We start from the raw sequence: 21422 nt of genomic DNA on the forward strand, positions 1-21422 counted from the left end.
GCAGTCTGGGCCAGGTCCACTCGTGCTCTGGCAGTGGCGGTGCTGAGTCTGTTGTGACGCAGGGAAGCTGGTTGCTGCTGTTTAGCTATAGCCAGCTGACCCCACGTTACAGCGGGTTCGTGTAAGCAAAGGTGAGCCTGGGAGCCAGCACACACTACTGAGCTGCGGCTTGTTTCTGAAATGCAAACCCACACGCTTCTGGGAGGTGGTTGTTTCTTGTCCCTGGAGTTTCGTGTCACAGCATCTTAACCCCATGTACTTCTTACATTAAGAGAGCTACCTGAATAAGATTGATAGGAGCCTGGTACTCACCTCTCTGTTATCTCTGTCTGCTTGGACCAGGATACCCTTAAAACAGGGTTCGATAAAATGAACATAATCATTGTACTGCAAAGAGAAAATGAAAAGAAAGCAGTTGTAATGGGAGAAAATTCGCAAAATGAGTTCATGTCATAGGTTGGTGTTCAGAAAACAGTATGGAACATTATGCCATTTTATACATGTTTCCCTTAAGAAGTGTTTGTAGTGATCATGGTAAATGACGATTTTGATAAATCTCATATTTTTTAAAATAATGCATTAATTATGGTGTTTTGCTGAGTTCTATCTGGGCATATCCACACATACAAAGTTACTTTTTTCACTCATGCTGTAGAGATTTTCTCTACACTCTATTAACTTGTGCCCCTGGCCTTGCTTTTAGCAATATTTGCAAATATTTTTGACTTCTGGAGACTTTGTGAGTCCCCAGTCAGCAGTTGAACCTTGCAAGTGGTTTTGTAGTCTAATGTCTGATGCCTCTGGTGCATGGCTGAACAATAAGATATCACGTTACCACACATCCACCGAACTGTGATAATTAGTGGGGTGTATGCTTCTAGCCTGATACATATTGAGGTAAAACATGCTAGTGTAAACCTTTTCCTGCAAGGTTCAGAAGAGCATAATTCTTAAGAGCATGGCTAAGAGGTCACTGGTGCTCAGCAGATAATAAGAGCTTAGGTCAGGCTATAAAGTGTCTGAGCCCGTAGGTTCTTGGTGTGACTATGGTAAAGGAATGTATATATTGCATGCTCTTTCTGGGACTGTTTTTGAAGAACAGGTGATATTTCAAACTCCTTAATGACTTCCCTCCATTTTTCTGCCAACACAGTTCATTCTTCCATCTATCCAGCCATATAGACAGAGCTGTCACCACTGGAGTTTCTAACTATCTTAGACAACAAGAAGCTATCAACAAAAAGTAGGCTTTATATCTCAGTGACTGTGCCCTGGCAAACTTCTATAGAAAGGAGCCTGGGGAAAGAGATTGTGCTTGAATTAGCTTTGAAAATTAGGAGCTGAGCAGCCATTTGCGTTTAACCTGGCACCAAATCCCCCAGTCTTGGCATACATCGTGGAAAAGTTTTGCTTTCTGTGGTCAGTGGTGCTGGTTCTCTGTGGGTAACTAGCCCATCCTCATCCTAGCTAGGGCTTAAAAAGGGAGAGAATAACACTGAGGCAATCCGACCAAACTCCATGCAGGCCTGTGCAGATTGGTTCTGAACTGGATTGCAGCCTTGCAGGATGCTGGTGAACAAAAAGGCATATCGTGGTAATTTTCTAGCCTGGAAACATTATCCTGAGGGTTACACTGCTACTGGACCCAAACACAGTATTATGTTATGCTATGCTAGGTGACTTTATTAGCTCAGGTCCCTGTTAGGCCAGGTGTCTCCCTACAGCACTTTGCTATCTGTTGCAGTCACATCCCTAAGTAAGCAAAAAGTTGCAGCTGACATCCTCTGTAGAGGGGGGTGAGATGTCTTAGCAGCCACCCTGCTGACCGCACGAAGCTGACTTCCCACGGGTAATTGGTTTTAGTCTCCCACCCAACATAGGTACTAAGTGTTGTAGTTACACCACTGTAATGCCTGTAGTTTGCTAAGGGGACTGAAGGGTTGGTATGAGGCACAAGGAAGACAACTCAGCACTGGAAATGGAACATACTTACTGCAATGATATTGACAAAGTCATTTTCTCCCAGAGTATCCAAAATGGTGATGATGGTGTGTTTGGCAATGGTCATCCGCAGGCCCTTCATGCTCCCACTGACATCCACAATGATGACAATGTCCTTGGGAGAGGTGGCCGCTTGGATGTACCTTTATAAAGAAGAATACGAGGAAGCAGATTGAGCGTACAGGGAGGAGGAACGCTGGGTGTACCACCGTCCCATGATGCTAGCCACAGCATAACATGCCCCACAAGCACAGCTATCCAGCAGGGTCAGGCTGGGGATCCGATGGGTCCCTTCCTACCAACCTGCCTCTCCCGCTGGCCCCAGCATCTCACTTCCCGCATTGGCAAGTGCTGGGCCTGCTGCAGACCTGTGTCCAGATTCAGCGGAGAGTGACAATTACTAAAGCCTCCTTTAGCCATGCTGAGTAGATTGAGTAAATGCCCCGCATGTCCGGAGTCTGAACAGCCCCATCCCTCTGGTTGCAGTATTATAAGGAGGATGGGACAGAGGAAGGATATACTGGTGGTGATTTCCACGTGGCACATGTTAGATGCCATATGGAGAGCTGATGTTGGCAGGTGGTAGGGCTTCCTAACCTGTTACTGCCTTTTTTTATGTACCGCTCATCTCTCGCAGGAGCAGCATGGGGCCATAACTGCTGATCAGCAACTCACCAAGGTGTCACCTTGGAAAAGAGAGAGAGAGGAAGACTGAAAGGTGCTTTGGCCAAGTCTCTCCAAAACTCTTACCAGCCACGATTCCTGCAGTCGAAGGAGATTACTCCGTTCTCATCTGGTAACCACTTTATTCCTGCAGGGAGCAGCAAAAGGAGCAATCAACACACACAGACAGGCAGGCATCTGCTCCCCGCTCCCCAGGCACCCGCAATTCTGCTGTTCACTGCTGAGACCTGGCTACCCTGCGGGGGCACGCAATCCTGGCCAGCAATAGCAGCAGCTATTCTACAGAAATATAAGCAGAGCTGCATGGTCTTTGGCAGTTCTCAGTAAACTGTTTATTAAATTTCTATTTTAAAAAGTACCTAGGCATAGTCTGCTTGAATTTGGGGAGCAATTGCACTTACTTTGAACTTTCTGCCACTTTGATGTAGTTCTCAGCAACATCTTTTTCTCCCCAAGGGTGGTTGAGAGCATAAACAAAGCAGCAGCAGTGACAGGGACATGTCCCAGATTCCATGCTAAAGGCTTTGTTCACAGTCATCTCTGCTTTCCCCTTCCACAACACGTGACAGGTCACAGAACAAGGGCATGCAGCCATCTGACGAAGGGGCCACCAGGCCAAGCTACAGATGCGGAGGATCTTGTGGGTTCCTCTGAGCACAGGGCCTCCCTCTTGCGCCATGACCTTATGTGCTTCTTGTAGCTGGCGAGCGGATAACAAGTCAGGCTGACCAGCTGCATCTGCCATGTGTGGCCTCAGAGGTGGAGAGAGGCTGTGGCCACCACTAAAAAGCACAGGGAGGCAGTGAGCCCTCCTGCAGTCTCTGCACCCTGCCTGCGAGATTCGCAGGTCCTGCCATGGTATTTTGTGAGCTTTTTGGAGGGCAGCCCGCCCGAGGCACACCCCTGCAAGCAGACTCCTCTGGGGTTGCAAGGGCAACATGCCTGGGGGGCTGGTCCACGTGGAAAGAGGGGTTTACGCCTGCTGTGGACACTATTCCTAAGTGGCAGCAGCCCATGCACCAAGTATTTTGCTCACTGCACCCTGCCCTTCATGGGGCCATGTTGCCTGCAACCTTCCCAGATTGGGATCTTCCACGGCACAGACCCTGTCGTGCAAGACTATTGTGTTGTGCCAAAAGAGCGAAGCTGATTTCTGCTCTGATACCTGGGTAGAGCCTGAAGAATCCAGTGGAGCTGCCAAAGTACTGCCAGGTCAGTGTGGGATCCCTTTCGAAGTTGTCCACAAAAATAGGATTCAAGGCTTCTGACATGTAAACGCCGTTCAGGATGTCAGGGTCTGTGGGGGAAAGAATAGAAAACGGGGGAAAATGTGTGCAAAAGAGGGCAGGACACCCACCACCCCCAATGGAGGAGGGGGATGGGAACAAAGGCAATCTCAGGAGGAATGCAGCCTTGTCCAAAGCTTTGACATTGGGCAGGGGATTGGATGCATCATTCAAGTAAATCCTGGAGGGCAGGTCACCACTGGCTACTACAGGTGATCTCAGCTTGGTCGTATGCTATTATGCCCACTTCTCATTCCAGCCTTGTCTGCTTTTGGGCGTTACGTCTGGTTGGAAGAGGGCTCAAAGAGGCCCAGGAAAACCAGCACTGTGCTGAGCACAACTGGCACACCACACAGGCAGGACTCAGCTGCTACTTAAGAGACGATGTGTGGCTGTTGTAAGGCAACTGCCTGATGCACCACTAAGTGGAACAGGCTTTCTACAAAGAGCGTTTAAAAATTCATACTAGATGTAATTACCCAAGACAGAGGAGCTCTAGGATTTACATGCTGTTTCTCTCTCTCCTCTTTTCCCCAACAATTCTTTCTTTTCTTCTTTGCCTGCCCTTTCTTTCACAAAACCTGAGCTGTCCTCCCTTGGCCCTGATCTCATCAGAATCAATAGGAAGTTGCAGACTTGCAGGAACTCCTAAGAGGCAGTGTATATTTGGTGTCTGTGTTGACTCATTGCCTCAGGAGACCAAACAGAGCAGCCACAATAGAAACAGGGAATTATAAGAAACTGTTCATTGTAGGATTAACTGTATTAATGTTGAAAGGGATGGGGCTTTGACCTACCACTTCCTGTTTAGTCACTTTACTAAAGGCGGTTTTGGTCAAAATAGGGGAAAAATTGAACTGTGACTCCCCAGTGATGAGGTCAAGGTAACTCATGCAGGAAGGGAGCCAGAAGAGCTGTGGAGAGCCAGGCTTGGGGCTGTTTGCAAAAGAGGGAGTGAGTACTGTCAGGCAGTGCTCCTGGAAGGAGCCCGGGGCATGGAAGGAGCCCTCCTCCTCCACCTCCTCCTCATCCTCCAGCCATAGCCAGAGCAGCTGGATGGTTTGTGTCAAGCTGTACAGGCAAGAAATCAGCTAGCTGGGCAGTGCCCTCTCTGCTGTCTCCGATGGCCATTTGGCCATCTCTTTCTGTGTGCTGCTGTAGGCAGCAGCCTACTTTGTGTAGCTCTGCTGCAGCTACCCACAGCCAGCTCTGCTGGTGGCTCTATTGTGAGCAAGATTTTAGTGTCTGGGACTGTCAGACCAGATGGAATTAATTTAAAATCATCAGAGAAACAGAACTCTCTCTATTGTCCCTCTAAATAATGTAGCAGTTGTGAACACAGTCATGAGCACCTGTCCCGCCTGGTCCTGAAGATTGTAAATGAGCTCCGTCCATGAGAGAAGCAATGGCGCTTTTTTCCTTGCCAAAACGTATGCAAGGGAAAGAGCTGATGGGGAGGCAGGGAAGGAGCCAGTTTAGGCTGGCTACATTCAAAGCTGCCTGAATGTTGGCCAAGAAGAGCAGTAAACTTAGGACAATCACAACTGGTGTCTCAGCCTGCAGATTTGGCAGTGTGCTGACCAGCCTGGAGATGGACCAGTTTCTGGTGCGTAGCTGGAGAGGTGTGAATGTGCAGGGGGAGAGGACACAGTCCAGGCACAGATGAGGCCATGTGAGCCTCAGTGCCTCCCCGGGCTCCTGCAGCTGCCAAGGTGCCAAAGGCATGCTGAGAACGGAAAATAGCCCAGAACAGTCATGCCCCAGTAGCAGTTGTGAATTACCCCCAGTCCCCTACGGATATGTTCACTGGGAATTTAGAGTGTCCCTGTGAGGTGTTAGTGCCTCATAACACAAAGGTACTTGGGGTCTAAATTCTCAGCTGAAATCAATGAGATCCTTGACACCTGAAGACCTTGATAGATCCGACCCTCTGTACAGGGTAACAATTGACAATAGATTCACATCACAGTTTGTTTCACAACATCTTTGGGTAGATGAACCCTAGGAGACTATACTGCCTGCCTAAGATTGAGGACTGTCCATCATTGGAGGTCTTCCAAGAGCAGATTATACCTAAGCCCTGTCACAGTGACAGACTACAGCACAGACATGACCGTCTCTTGGTACAGTACCTTTCCAGTCCTGTTTTCTTTTCTGTCATTTTTTTTCTATTCCCATCCTTTCTTTCAGTATTATTACTGGTAGTTTCCACAGCAACCTACTAGTAGTGAGAAAGTAGAGCCCAGTAGAGGCCATTACCTTTGTTGTAGACGTTGGTGGGGAGCTGGATATCGCTGTATGTTGTGTTCACCAGAAGGTTATTGAAATGCTCATTTGGCTCCAAAATGAATTCATCTCCAAGCTCCACATAATTATCATTTTCATCCTTCTCATTAATCAAGAGAGAGTTGTAATAATCAAACTGTTGATGAAGACAATGGAAAAGAGAAAGGCAACAAGAGAGAATAAGACAGACTATTACTAGTACTGCCTGAAAAAAACACTCTTTAAAACATAAAAAAGGGACTTCTGGAGAATTCAGGCTTCAAATCGGATCAAGATGAGTAGCAACCAAGAGCCATTACCAACTGAAAAGTGTCAAGCTGCCCAAATGATGGTTTCTGCTCAGTTCCCTATTGCCAGGTGCCCACATGACTGAAAACATGGTCATAACCGGCAGCAAAAGAGCCACCTGAGAGCAAAGAGACACAGTGGCAGACTCCTGTCATCCCTCAGAGGTATTTAAGTGACTAGCCAGAGAGGTGGAGTGTCTCACTGGGTCTGGCTCCCAGGTTTGCTACAGGGCATGCTGATGCTGACCTTACTTGCCCTGTCTCTATAGCTGTCACTTACTAGAGTTAACTCCTGATCTACTTCCAGCCAGGATTATTCCCTCACTCTGTCACTCCAAGCAGCAGGCAGTTGTCAAGAGCAAAGGATAGAGGAGAAGGTGCTCAAAGACAACACAGTTTTCCCCCTGTGAAGGCCACTGGGGATTTAGCATGTACAGTCACTTTAGTATCTTCAGGACACTCTTCACCCTTGGATAACAGATGTTTAAGATGTTTTTGTTGACTTTATCTGAGGGCAGAGGTTATTTAAGGATTTATGTCCAAGCGCTAACAGTATTCGGGAGATGTGAATTGTGTGTGTGAATACAGAGTCACGTACCTCAACTCACCCATGACCCTTACGGTGAATGCAGCTGACCCAACTATAATGACTGTAATGTGATTCTTAAATAAAGAGGTAGGAGAGGTGAATCTGGTAGCTAGCTTGATTTCAAGAAGCATTTTCATTCCCACCCTTTCCCAGCATGGAGAGCTGTACTTGCAGGGATAGCCTGTACTTCTGCTAAGCACTCTGTGCTTGTACTGTGGACTTCCTTCATTCGAGTTTTCACTCCAGTTCCCTTCACCAGTAATAATCCCATAGCTTGGCTACAACAAATAGTTGTTAACAGAAAGCCAATTATCCAAATTGCTTAGACAGCACCAAACTTTCACCTAATGGGAAGTCCTGACAAGTGGGTGTCTGCAGGGTAGAGAAAAGATGATGGGAGCTGTTGAGAAAGATGGTGAGAAACTCAGCTCATTGGGATTAACAGTTTGCTGTGGGTATTTGTAACAGCATCCTCCTCACTGCTCATACACACTCAATTTTTAGCTCATTTTCCCGTCAAGTAAGCCACAAAGCGCCAGCTAATTTGCACTAACGCATCACATAATGACAATGTTGGTGTGCAGTAAATGTAATGCCACTAACATCATGCAACCCAATTCCTTCCCAAATCCTTCCCCTCATGGAGCCAAAGAGACTAATCTACTTGATGTTACCAGGTTTGGGATCTGCCACGGGAGTCTCTTACTCACACTAGTTTCTAGACAAGCTGAGTGTCCTGAAGACAAGGAAACTCCTAACCCGTCCAGGAACCTGAGGTGGCTGGGTGCTGCCAAGCCTGCCTTTTGGCTAGTCGGTCTGAGGATGCATGTCATATTTTGTCACTGACCAAGATAAACTTACCTCCAGTGAGGAGTTGTACTCATGGTTCAGATCTGCATCTTCTGCTGCTTCCACCAACCTCTAATGCAAGCACAGAGAAAGAAAGATGATGGGGTGCTGTGGAAAGCCCTCCAGAAGCTCTTCTAGCTGTATCAGCCATTCACACACTTAGTGAAAAGACACACAACTGCCTCCTTCACCACAACAGTCACAGGGCTATAAACTTCCCTCTTTCCCTCCTTTTCTGCTGACCTGTCATTCTGTGCTGCAACTCTACAGCTTGGAAGGTATATTCACAGCTATTTATTGCCAAGAATATTCACACCTACTTACTCCAGAGTCCCTACTAAACCCCTGAGCAATCTTAGATATTACAGGACATATACAAACAGAAACATGCCCATTTAGAGAAACAGCAGCCAGAGATTGATTTTCATTTTCCGTGTACCCTTCCAAAAAGCCATGGGAAAGGCATTTCAGACCCAGCCTGATGTCAGTATCTCGTCAAAGGAAAAGGCCGTGTGGGAGTCTCAGTCTGGTATTGTTACCGAGACAAAGACCATGACTTGATTTTGTAAAGAGCTCAGCAATGCTGTGGTCATTTATAAGCTCTTACCATTTATGGAAGGCAATATAATCAACTAGTGTTCTCCAATATGATGCTTCAGGGCACTAATTCTCAATTGGTACAGACTGGGAAGTAATCCAGCTAAACATGTACATGTTTTCAGAGTTGCACAATCAGCAACAGTCTCAGAAAAACTACTTTTTGCTCCTTCACAATGGATAAGGCAATCCAAACATTGGAAAAGTCTGGCTATGAATTCAATGTTATGGGCCAAAGCTCTGGATCTAAACATGCCCACATTTCACTTTGAGATTCAAATGATGTGTTTCTGGATGACTTTTCCACATTAGACGCCTTAAACAGTCAAAGCTCTGTGACTACAGAAATATGCTTTTCATAGTGGATAAATATAAGGGAATATGATAGATGGTTAGATACAAGAAGGAAGAGGGGCCATAACGATTACCTGCTCTGAGCTCCAACACAGCAACAGCTAAAGACCTCCTGCCACCTCCTCCATGCTTCCCCATGTACACAGCCGGAATTCCAAGCACCTTCCTTGCAGCTCATGTTCAGGGGCTGCAGGAATTTCCCTTCAGCCACACACATAGCTGAAACAAGCTACCAGTCTTCAATGGCCCAGAGAGCATTATGCAAGGATGAACTTTATTTTCACTTGTGAGAGGTTTTTTTTCTCTTTAAACAGCTATAGAATCAAAACCCTTTTCTCCTAAAATAGTGTTTGTTCCCTCATATTTATTCCTAGACTTTGTTTTTATCTTATTTCCTACTTTGGGCTGAAGGAGAAGCCAGCATTCCCTTGTCTGAACGCCCACATCCTCCCACCAGTGTCTACTTAAAGCTCAGAGCAAGCCAGCTGCACCAGCAGGCATTTGGTTGGGCAAGGAAGTCCTCATGCAACCTCTGCGCCCACACGTTCCTGGTACAGGCAGGAGGAGGCCTGTGTCTGCTGCTCTGGGGCTGACAGGAGAGGACTGTCTTCCCATAGCCCCCGTGGTCATACCTCAACGGCTTCAACCTTCCTGCGGAGCATGCTTTCCATCTGCTCCGAGAACTTCTTCACCAGCTCCAAGCCATCCACCTCTTTGATCTTCAGAGTTGGCTCCACATCTTTGTACTTCTACCCAAGGGAAAGCAGAAAACCCTGCTGAGCAGGAGGCTTATAAGGAGAGGGGTAAATCTATTATTGTTAGCAGAGTATTGTCTTTGTCAAAGAAAGATGTGTTGAAAGAACTGGTCTGATTTACCACCTTCTCCCATCTTTGCCTCTCCTCCCTTTTTACCCCATTATTTGGGCATGTGAAGATCGCTGGCCATAACACAAAGCATTTTGACTAAGTAAAAGCAACTGATCTAATTGTGAGCTTGTGGCTGTTGAAAACAGCTGTGTACCTGAAGCTATTAGTACCTGAAAACAAGGGAGAGAGCAGAAGGCCAACTTTTGAAAACCTAAAATACACATTGTGCTTACATCCGTAATAGCGTTACATGCATCACATACCTGAAATATACTTAAGACAGAGGGATGGGCAGGGGGACAGAGCTGTATACTGTCATTACATTGCCTCCTGTATCATATGTGCTCTGGGGCACTAGTGGGAGAAATGTTACGCTAGTGCATGTCCTGTCCTCCCACAGCACCGTCATATCTGTAGGGTAACTTGTCAGGTCTGCAGCAAGAAGGGTCTGCTCACTGCTTAGCTGGGAAACTGCCAAGGAAAGGTCAGCAAGACATTTATGATGCTGCTTATTCAGCATGCATGAGCATGCTTTGGGCCAAGAGCAGCGCAGAGGTGATTCCCAGAAACTAGGAGTTACGAGCATGGCTACTTAGTGCTTACTCCACTGGGAGAGATGCTGTAACAAGGAGGGTCTGTGTCTGACAGCTTTAGAAATAACCAGTTTCTTCTGGCCATGTTTCATATAATCAAGACATTAAAAACCTGAGAGTACTGCCAAACTGGGTAACTGTACATCTGCCTCCCTAAATCTGCCCTTTCAAGACGGGGTACAACAGCCTTTATTTCTCCTTCTCAAAAAATCTCAAAGCTAACAGAGATCAGCAGAAAGAAAGAGTAAAAAAACCTGCAAAAGGACACAATATGATTAACCTGTTTCAGAAAAGACACAGCCTTATCTCCCCAGCAATGAGAGTGTTTTGTGGAAGTGCAAAGGCAATAGATTGAATTTTCTTAGTCCCTTGTCATAATTTCTCTCTGCAGTGTATACACATCCCCCCATCTTCATGTTGCATTAGGACCATAGCAGCAATCTCAGCCAGGGCTGGACTTCTTGCACTGGTACAAAATGAGGTGGTGAAAAGGGTAAGGGGATGGCAGGGGCTTTAGTGGCACTTTTGAATTAGAAGTATGGGGGGGGTGAAGGACTATTTTTGTTCAAGAAGCTCATTTACCATCTGGGAGGGTGGCTGAGCACAGGCAGAATAAGAAATGCCTTGAGGATGGGGCAGGCTGAGGAGGTCAGACAGAAATAGCAGCAGCATCCAGCCTGCAGCAGGCATGGCAGGGAGGCTACTTGCTCTGCCTGGCATGATTAACAGCAAGGGTTTTACTGGATTAAAAACGCCAGGCTTCGCATCCCCTCTGCTGTGGCTGGGTAGCTGGGACAGGCAGGGGAGGAGGAGCTCATGTTGAGCATGAAGGTTAGCGTAACCATGCTGCCGAAACAGGGATGTGCAACGACAAGCCCCCGACTGAGATCCCTGGCTGCTGGTGAGCCCGCAGCACACATCCCAGCTGGTACCTGTCCCATTTAGCTCCATGTCATGGTTTTGTCAGGAGGGAAGTGATCTCTGCCAGGCTAGGCTTTAATCAGGCCCTCCTCGGGGGGAGGAGGGTAATCTCTCCTGGGAAAGCTAGCAAAGGGGAGGGACCACACCAGCACAGGCAAGCACACGCTTTACAAAGTGACCTGCCATCGGTCATATCTTGAATTAAAAAGAACAGGGCTATTTACATCTCAGTTATTTTTTAATGTGCTTTTGACACATTGACAAGTAGATGTTATTAGGATAAAAGTAATCACGAGCAATCTGCTAATATCATACACACATCTCAGCCCTGGGAACTAGCCAGAGCTGGGAAGACAAAAAACCCAGAAAGCTTTCTGCAAAGATTCAGTTAGCTGCGAGGAATACACAAGGTTTGAGCTCAAATCCCCTTTGAGCTTGTTTTCCTACAAATTATCCAGCAAAGCATTTTATATCTGTATTCCTGCCACTAAATTCACCTGCTATTAATGAATATTCACTGCAAGAGTTCCCAAAGGTGGGCAACAGAGTAGTACCTGTTATTTCAATAGCATTACCAGACACCATGGCTGAAAGTACAAGGCAAATGTCAACACAGGTGCTTGTAGTTGACCAAGATTAACCTGCACAATCTGAACTTAGGGTTCAGGTTATCACATCATTATAATTTACAGAACAGGAATCAGCTACAGGCTTGGGAGAACTGGGTGAAAATATCTGACATTGAAAAGGGATGAAAAAAAAGTTAACTTTGATCTAACAGAAAATCTTTTCATATTCCTCTAGTACTTAGTATTCCCTTAAAACAGCAGAGGCAATTCATTAAGATTCTCCTTCCACAGTGATGGAGGTGGTGATTTAGAAGTGGAAGATCCAGGATTCAGTATCCTAAGTTTTATCTGTGATCAGAGATATGTCACCAAATATATTTTCTTCTTCCCACCTCCATGGAATTCAGCCCATTGAAGTACAGTGCTGCATTACTGACTGCTAGTGAAACTATATTAAAGTGTGAAAGACATTCCTTTCATCTTCACCCAGGAAAGTGTCTTGACTGAAGTTCTTTACTTTGTCTGTTCTTTGCCATGTAGTTATTTGTAGTGCTTTCTAGTAATTACATAACTGCAGCCAAGCCCTGCTGTCCTTTCTCAGCCCTATCCACCAGGAAAGGCAGCTGGCACCTTGGCTACGGAAGGAAGCAGGAGGTAATTCTCAGAAACACTTACAATGCATCATTAGCATAGCAGAAGGAAAATTAAGTTTTGGGTCTGATGAAGCTGATAGTGTTTCTAGCACCCAGAGGCAAGCCCCGAGAAGCCCAGAACCACCATGGTGTCCTCCCAGCATGGCTGCAGTCAGCGGCCCCAGGCCTTTGGCCACTGCCTGGCCAGCTGCAGCAGCAGGATTGTGGAAAACAGACCTAACAAGCCACAGGTTCAAACATTCTGTTCCTTAGCTCTGGGAGATGCTACTACACTCCTCCTACTAAGCCTTTCACTTTGCCTCTTTGCTCTGGCTGTATTGCCCTCAGCTGTCCTAGACCCTGGCCAGCATTTTAATACCAATCCATCATCTCTGAGCCAGGCTGATATGCCAGACAAGTGTGCAAGCTTATCTTAGCCTCCACTGCATAATGGTCAAGAGAATGCAATGAATACTTCAGCCATCAAACCAAAGCCACTCTCCAGCTTTTGCTACCTCTGCGAGGTTTAATTTGATGATATCTTGACTTCTTGGGGCAGAGAGTGATCTAGGGGCTTTCTCAAAGCTCTCTGGTCCAGGGTGAGAACCTGCCTTTGTGGGTTCAAGAGATGTCTACTGGTCCACCAGGTCTCTGGGAACAATAAAGCCTGGTAAGAAATTGACTGTTTGGGTTTGCAACATGATACTAGGGTTCTTCTTAGGGAAACAAAGAAGTCCAAACAAACTCAAAGCCACAAAAGGAAATTTATGCTAAATATTATAGAGAACATTTACATGCAAAACATTCAGTAACTGAAAAGTTATGGCTCTCAAAGCAACAATAAGCTCATTACTTCAAGCCTGTTAGGCACAAGGGAGACATGAAGTCAAATTTGAAAGGTGCTGTCATCTCTCAGTTTGTATTTCCTCAAAGGCAAAACACCCATCAACTTAAACAAGCACCGAGGAAAGAAATTGTCCGGGCCTCTACACTGTGCTCCCCACCCTTCTGCTGGTCTGCATATACTCATGCACACAGAAATATTTCATGTGAAAAAGAGGCAATGGCCCAAAAAGATAAAGACGCTAGAGAGCACATGTGTTTAGATTTCCAGACTTGGTACATTTGGCTCCCCAGGCTTGACTTGCCTGCAGTCTAGACCAATGCAGTGATCTACATAAAGCCATTCAGGGTCTGCCAAGGTGCATCTCATGGAGCATGAAAATGTTGCCTATTAGTAAAGATTTGGCTGTGTCCTCCTGAAACTGTCCTTCTGCAGCACTCTAAGTGTCAGCGATGCAGAGGAAGACCTCCAGGGTGGTCCCTGCTGTAAGATGCTGATTTCTGAGAAGGTGTCTGACCCAGTGCTAGTTAAAGAAATGGAGGCTGAGAGAAGGACTGAAGAAGTGGGTGCTGGCAGGTCCTCCCCTGTTTCCCTAGTCCCAGGGAAATAAGGGGACATCCCTGGGGCTATTTCCCTGCTCCCAGGGAAATAAGGGGAAATGAAAGAGCTCAAGAAATGGGACTTGAGGGGTGAAAGGTAAACTTGAGCTGTTTAAACTACTTAAGTAAAGCTAGGGCAGGGCAGGACATGCATTTAGGAGATGACTCTTTGCTGAAGAGTTAACAGAGCAAGGCTGGATCAAGCTCATCTGTACGCCTCTGCTGGAAGTGGTGACAGTGACTCACTGAAGGACATTTTCCCCTCTGAGTCACAGGTGACACTGTGTCCCACCCAGGGGTGTCCGGAGGCTGTGCAAAGCACAATTGGTCTGTGCTGCATCCAGGCCTCAACATGTGCAAGAGCAAATCAGACACCTTCCCCTCTTCAAGAAGAAAACCATGCAGATGTGGACTGGGGCAGGCAAGTATGATTATTTTATAAGGCTGTCATACCATCAGGGAAATATAGCTCCACCTTGACATGAATGCTGGACTAGATTTGGATACATTCAGGCTTCTTTTTCATCAGAAATGAATTTTCTTTGCTTCCAGTGAATTACACTAAAAGCTGATAGAGTTGTGAATTTTTGCTCATGATCTGGTTGCCATGACTATCATTTTTAGTGGTACTATGGTATATATAAACCCTACCCCAAAGAGATCAAGATCCAAAGAATCAAAACATAGCATGGACAGAGGGAGATGAAACGACCTGGTGCACCATCTCCAGAAGGCCAACACAGCATAGCTATCTTGATACCCACCTCAGTGCCATATCTGCCACCCTTGGCCTCCACTATTAACTTTTGTGACATTGGTATTTTCAGGCTAAGCCCTGGTCTGCTTAGTCCCACTGATTTTTGGACCTTAAGGAATGTGAACTCCCTTAATCCGTTACTAGAAGTAGCCACAGAAACAGCACAAGTTGGCTGTGTTGAAGTAGTAAGGAGAAGACATAATGGCTCCAGTATTTCTTCACACAATAAGGTGCCCCCCTTAGCATCTTCCAGAAAAAGCTGGTATCTGCAGACTTTCTGTTGGACAGCAAATACCTACACAGCATCAGACACAGATACCTGACTATCAAATAACCCAAATCTGTATCTCCTGCCCTCTGGAGCTCCAGCACCCACCAGAGATGCTGTAGCATGTCACTTGGCCTCTGGTACTACCATTTGGGGACCCCATAGAGGAATAGGCCATGCAGATGTGTCATCAAAACTGCTAAAAGCCAAACTTTTGCCTGCATTGATATCACACCACAGCTGCCTCATGAGCAGGGCATGAAGTTCCTATATCAGTGCTGATAACTTTTTATTACATGGTGTCACATTCCTCCTAAGATGACCTGATGGTCAGCATAGACCTTTGTGAGGGATGCTAAAGGCCTTCCTTGGCCGAGCCTAGCAAAGGTGATGCTGCAGGAGATGCTCCCTTCTTCCAGACAGAAAGCAGCGCTGTGGGGATAGGGAAACAGAGGGCAAGGCAAGTTAAATGAAATCTAGATCCCTTTTTGCACTGGGATGTGGGTGTTACTGCTAGTCAGAAGACAGAAATCAGACACCTAAGAGGCAATGTATGGCTTGTGTTGAAGAGGAGAATCCGAAAAAGAAAAGAAGAGGAACTGGACAGCCACATGAGGTAGAGAGGGGACTGCATCCCCCTTAGCAGCACTTATGAGGTGCTGGTCCATACAGCCCTGCTGCTGCAGTGCAGAGTTCATCAAACCTGAAAGAGGAGCAGCTGTTCACCCTGACTTCAGGAATCAAAGGTAACAGGGCAACTTCCCTACGGCTGCCAATGGGAATGTTTATTTAAAGCCCCTGGAGCTACACCTTTTAATGCCAGCAGAGTTTAGTGCAGCAGCACCTGTTGTTTGGTGACCGAGCCAGGCGTGAAGGAGACAGAGCTCTACACCTCTGGAAGATCACAGCTTCCAGGGCACCTGCCTCAGAGACCCTGTCCAAAGCGGAGTTTTAGAGGCACAATTCAAAGAATTGATGAATGACTGGAGGACGAGAGATGAGGAAGCAGAAATAAACAAGAGTGCCAGCCAGAGAGCTGCAGGGGGGGATGATGGGGTGATGACGAGCAAGTGAGTGATGAGCAGGAGAAGAGGGACTGATATGCACTTAGGAAGGGAGGAATGAAGGGTTGGTATGGAAGGGCATGAAATGATCATCAGAAGGGAAACATGAGGAGTACTCTTAAAAAGTATTCTTAAGAAATGGGACAATTTGGGTGGCATTTGGCCATGGCTAATGAAAGCAGGAAAGGTGTTAGATTGATCCCCCTCTCCAGTGCTTGGAGAATGGCCACAGGGCATCACCCTGTGCTTATGGATATGAACCTGCATGGTTTTGAAAGTTAGCTGAAGACCTGCGTGTTTTGCTTTCTTCCACCCCAGGGGGAAACCCTGGAGGGCTACATGGTGAAGTGATGCAAAGCCAAGGGAACCCTTACAGCTTTTGCCTACCTTCTGCAACAGGAGAGAGCCTGAATACTTAGTCACAATAGAATACAGTTCCCCACCAAAGGCATCTGCCCAAGACTTCACCCTAAAAAGAGGAAAAAAGGAAAATCAGCGTTAATAATTCAAAGTCAGCAGAACTGCTTACTTCTTCAGACAGGGAAAACTCCATCTTCATGAGTATGAACCCTCCCACCCCGTATTTCTCTAAGCCGCTATAGTGGCAATGCTTTCTCCCCAGATAGCTAGCCAGACAAGCAGTAAGGCAGGAGGGAAGTGCTGCTTTTGGACATTCTGCCCAGGACATCGCTCAGTGAGGAGAAACACTGAGTTCTGCTGGTCTTGGTCACTACATTTTGAATCAGAGTGGAATTTGTCTCACCTAACTTTAGAGGTGCAAAAGTTCTACATTTGGTCTTAGACAACATCTGGTTTCCTCTATTGTTAGTAAAGTGAAATAAATAGTTCTGCAAATACATATTTGTCTTCACTGATTGCACATAGAGCCTGGGGTGAAGGGCTAGGCATCTAATGTCAAGACTGCTGAAGAGAAAAAAGTGTCAGACCTGAAAGAAGTTGTCAAGATTCACCCCTTGGATTCAGTTCCCAGAGCTGCGTGGGGCAGAGACTAACAAGCCAGAAGAATTCATTGCTCTCAGTGGAGATACTACAGCTTGATAATGCCAGAGTAGATTATGCACCTCATCATTGTAAAACAGTACTCACATTTGTGCCATCCTGTAAATAACTGATGATAGCAATACCACATGGAGAACATAAGGATGTTGAAGAGCAGTCTGAACACTCAGCCATCCAAATCAAAATAGATGGCTCTCATAATTGACAGAGCACTTCATCAGAAATCTGTTACATGATTCACATTAGGCAGTTCCACCTACATGCAGTTCCTTCAACAAGGATTCACTTAGGAGAGATTTATTTAATAGAATAAATGGCCTTCTCCACTTACCAGAATGCACTACTTATTTATGGGGTGCAGAGTCTTACCTATGGCTTCCAGCAGATTTCTTCCAGTCCTAAGCAGATTTTAACCTCAGGGCCTGATTTCCCAGGGCATTGCACCACTTTCATGGCAGAATAATACACCAACATAGAGATCAGCTCTGGAGTAAAGCCAGCATAGCAATGGTAGAATAATCACAACAGCTAACTTTAGCCTAGCAAAGCCTGTTTAGACTTCCCTTTTGCAAATAGAGACAGATAGGCAGCTATAGGGGATGATTCGGAGCGTACATAAGGCTTCTGCTCTGAACTGCACCACTCTTCACTGCCTATAAAAGGAGTATAATGAGAGTGGGTGCCTTATTTAACCACTCCTTAATTGGCAATGAGGCATTCATTTCTAATCACTGAGTGTTATCTAGGACCAGCTGAAGTCAATAAGAACAAGGCTTCTTTTTTTTTTCCTTTTTTTTTTTGACCTTGTGCTCTGCATCTTATTTTGACAGCCAGAGCTTTTATCTCTTAATTTCATTGTTAGAGAAAAAAGAATATGGGTATTTGCTAGGAGACCAGGATTTATTGCCCCATATCTGAGTTATTCTAGCAAGCCTAGAATAAAAGAGGAAACCAGAAACAGGGAACCCATGGGATGCTTTCCTGTTTGTTGTAGTGACTAACGTATTCCCTGAGGAATGAGGATCTCTGAATCCATATTTAACTCCTTGCCCATCTGCTGCTGCTGGTTTTATAACTTTTATGTATGAGATGTTTTGTGCTGATATTAGCTAATATTCTTCAGTCTCCTCACCTTTTACTGTAGAAAGAGAGAACCTGAACATGAAGTTTGGGATGACAGTAATTTTAGCAGGGAGGTTTATTTTTGCCCCATTTTCCTCCCCAAAAAATGAGGTGCATGTGATCTCAATCTTTCTGTTTTGTGCAGTGTCTGTGGCCGTGCGTGCGCCCCTACTCCTTCCAACCCTCTTCATTTGTCAACCCAGCAGGGTGGACGAGTCTGTGATATTAATTTCTGACTAGTGTGTGCAGTTGGGCAACTTCAGCAGAAAGATGCTATTATTAATGTAAAAGGTCCGTAATATGAGCTTAGCAATGATCAGTCAGCAAAGAAGCCAGCCACAGAACAGTTTCAAGGAAGACCCAGCCTGCTGCTCATGGATCTGCTCGTTTGTGAAGTTCTTAAGCCCACCATGACTTGGGATTCTCTGCTTTCATAAAAACAGGAAAAGGGAAGGTTGGCTTTTAGCCTTTGGGGCTGTGGCAAAAGAAGCCAAAATATATGAACCTTGAAACTTCCAGTAACAGCAGAACTCGAGGATAAAAGGTCGGGGTTTGTGTAATTTCACGATTTCTACACAGGTGCCCGAGGTGTTGGATGCTCAACCAGGGAGGGCTCTCCCAGCCCGCCCGAGGCAGCAGCCCCACAGCCATTTCTGAGCTGCCGCTCCGGCTCGGGGGCTGATACTTCTGGTGGTCTTGAAGCAGAGGAGGAAGGAGGCGTAAAGGCAGGGAGGAGCAGAGAGAGGGCCAGAGACCGGCAGTTTTGGAGGGCTCTTTGGAAAGTTAGGGGGCACAGAGGAATGAGAGGGCACAAAGGTCCCGAAGTCCTGAGTGACAGGGCTGAAGAGTGGGCAATTAAAAATATATGGTGCCATTTCATGGAAGTCAAAAAGGAGGCAAGTGAAGAGGCAGAAATACGTTGGCATCTACATATTTAAAAGACAATTATTTGCCAGGGAAGGGAGTGACCTTAGAGTACTGGGAAATTAAGGGCAGCCTGCTGAATTTAAATAGGTTTATTTTTTTCATAAACAAGTGAGAGAAAAGGTCAGTCTAAAATTCATCAGGTTGCAGAGAAATTTAATCTAAGGCTGCTGGCTCCATGAACTCAGGAGCAGATGTATAGAGGTAGTAGAGGCAGCCTAAAGAGGCCAGGTTGATCTTCATCTCTCTCACTAGCATTTCCTGATGTTTCTGGTACCCCAAGAAGCAAAGGCTGAGCAGCCAACCCCAAATCCTCATCATTCTCACAGCTGCAAGCACTCCTGCCTATGTCATGGCCAGCTGATGAGCAAAGCAGTGGCCAGGAGAAAAGAGGTAGTGGTTTCGTTGCTGAACCTGCACCCCAGACACATTGCTAGTAATTGACTGAGCAGATTTTTTACGCTGCTGGAGTTAAAGCTGAGTGAACTTTGCAAAGATGTGAATTAGTTGGCAACAAACTGAGCGTGGTGCAGCAAAGCCAGGCACAACTTGGGGAGCAGCACAGGCCAACTTAGCCTTGCATGACTTAACTGTGATTGAAAGCAGCTGGTGTTTAAAAGCTTCTGGTTTTGTGTCCCCAAAATGTCCCTGTGTAATCTGTAGAGCAGGTCCATTTTCTGCTGATTTACTCCCTTTGGTCCTCTGGCCAATGTGTTCTTCTACTGAAATTTCATTTGAAAAGGGCAACTTTTGTGTTTTATTTAAATTCATTAATGGATTTGAAACACCAGGGATTAATTCAGCTGTTGGTCTGGTTTTGGTACCAGGGGAGAAAAGCTCTTTTTCTATTGTTTATTCTTCATTCTTGTACATGAATAAGTTCCAAATAGTGCAAAGTGACGTAACTCTTTTCTCAGCAGTAAAGGGCTATCACATTATAACCAAACACATCAGAAAAGGATTTGGTCAGAGATTGCCTGCCTGTAATCCCTGCACTCGTATTCAGTAGGGAAAACAGCAGAAAGGCCGGGCTGGCTTCTTAATGCCACAGATTTCAAGGCCAAAAGGTATTTCCATGCAGTATTTACCCGGGGCACAGAAAGTCGATTTTTATTTTACATGGTTTGAAATTACCAGAGGTTGGATTTTATTCTGTATAACCTCTGAGTCCATTTTGTGAAACCCAAATCAGAAGCACTTTGCTGAGCAAGGGTTTGATAGCGCAGCCAAGAATAAAGTTGGTGGCAAAGTTTCCTGAGACCTGCCCCCAGTTAAAGTCAGCGCAACGCTTGGTAATCACGTGGGCTGTATTGGCGAGCCCATCTGCAAGGGTCTTACTGGCGATTTTTGAATATAAACCATTTTCTGAATCTCAGGAAAGCTGACATTGGTTGGTTTAGCGGACATATCTCCTCCTGAAACTCAATGGCAGTGTTGTCTCCTCTCCAGACCAACACACTACCCTGCGCAGACGGACCTATCCCAGCTCCAGAGAAGCTGCCCCACAACTTTTACCAACCACTGTGCTGACATTTTTAATCCTTAAAGGATTTAACTTGCCTGAACCAGCTTAACAAGGTGAAGTTTTTATAAACTGGGTTTGCTGAGAGCTGTTAGCCTCCTGGTGAACTGCCAGGGTGGGCTGCGCTGCTGGCGGGGAGCTTTCCAGCAGCGACCGTGCCGGAGGAGCCACTCGCACACACCAACACGCATGCGGGCATGGGTGCCCTGCAAATCCTCATCTAAAAAGGTGCATCAGAATTCTCTGCATGTGCGCTAGCAGCTGGACCCAAATGCAGTGCATGCACGAAACATGGCTGTTTGTACTTTGTATGGCAGCTCAGCTTTTCATTTGTGTGCTCCAGAGCTTTGGGAAGGGCTATTATGCCCTTTGTAGTAAGGTGGAGCAGGAACAAGCAAGAAAAGGTGCCTTGGCCTCTTTCCTCTATTTAGCCTTCCCCCTCTAACATCGACTGACATCCGCACACATGAATAAACATGTGTGTGCGTGTGTGTATTACACAGGCTATGTATGTGTGCACAAAGGCTTTTTTCAGCCGTCAGTGTATCAGACCAGTGCAAGGGATCAGAGCCTTGGAGCTGCAAGCCTTGCACTGCACGATCTGGATCTCGTGTGTGTCGAAGAAATGTGTCTTCGCTCAAACACCCCATGCGTATGCCTCCCGAGGCCAGATCCTGAGCAGGGCTATGCGTCCCCAGGGTGTCCCCGGCAGGCTGCAAACCAGCAGCGTCTGCTGGAACCATGCTGCTAAACTGGGGAGCCGCTAAACTGGGGCCACTTACATCTG

At 46.2% G+C, this 21422-nt stretch overlaps 1 protein-coding gene across 1 annotated transcript in view; it reads right to left on the reverse strand.

The window, feature by feature from the left end:
- Positions 1 to 21422, reverse strand: part of CACNA2D4 (calcium voltage-gated channel auxiliary subunit alpha2delta 4) — a 130799-nt gene that overhangs the window by 108846 nt on the left and 531 nt on the right. Inside the window, exons 2-9 of the mRNA XM_059816262.1 lie at positions 16435 to 16516; positions 9566 to 9682; positions 7995 to 8054; positions 6231 to 6393; positions 3851 to 3982; positions 2752 to 2812; positions 1994 to 2144; positions 313 to 387 (exon numbers count right to left, since the gene is read on the reverse strand). Coding sequence (XP_059672245.1) covers positions 313 to 387; positions 1994 to 2144; positions 2752 to 2812; positions 3851 to 3982; positions 6231 to 6393; positions 7995 to 8054; positions 9566 to 9682; positions 16435 to 16516 — 841 coding nt within the window. The remainder of the gene's footprint in view (positions 1 to 312; positions 388 to 1993; positions 2145 to 2751; positions 2813 to 3850; positions 3983 to 6230; positions 6394 to 7994; positions 8055 to 9565; positions 9683 to 16434; positions 16517 to 21422) is intronic.

Source organism: Gavia stellata, chromosome 4, assembly GCF_030936135.1.
Source record: "Gavia stellata isolate bGavSte3 chromosome 4, bGavSte3.hap2, whole genome shotgun sequence".
Classification (NCBI taxonomy): domain Eukaryota; kingdom Metazoa; phylum Chordata; class Aves; order Gaviiformes; family Gaviidae; genus Gavia; species Gavia stellata.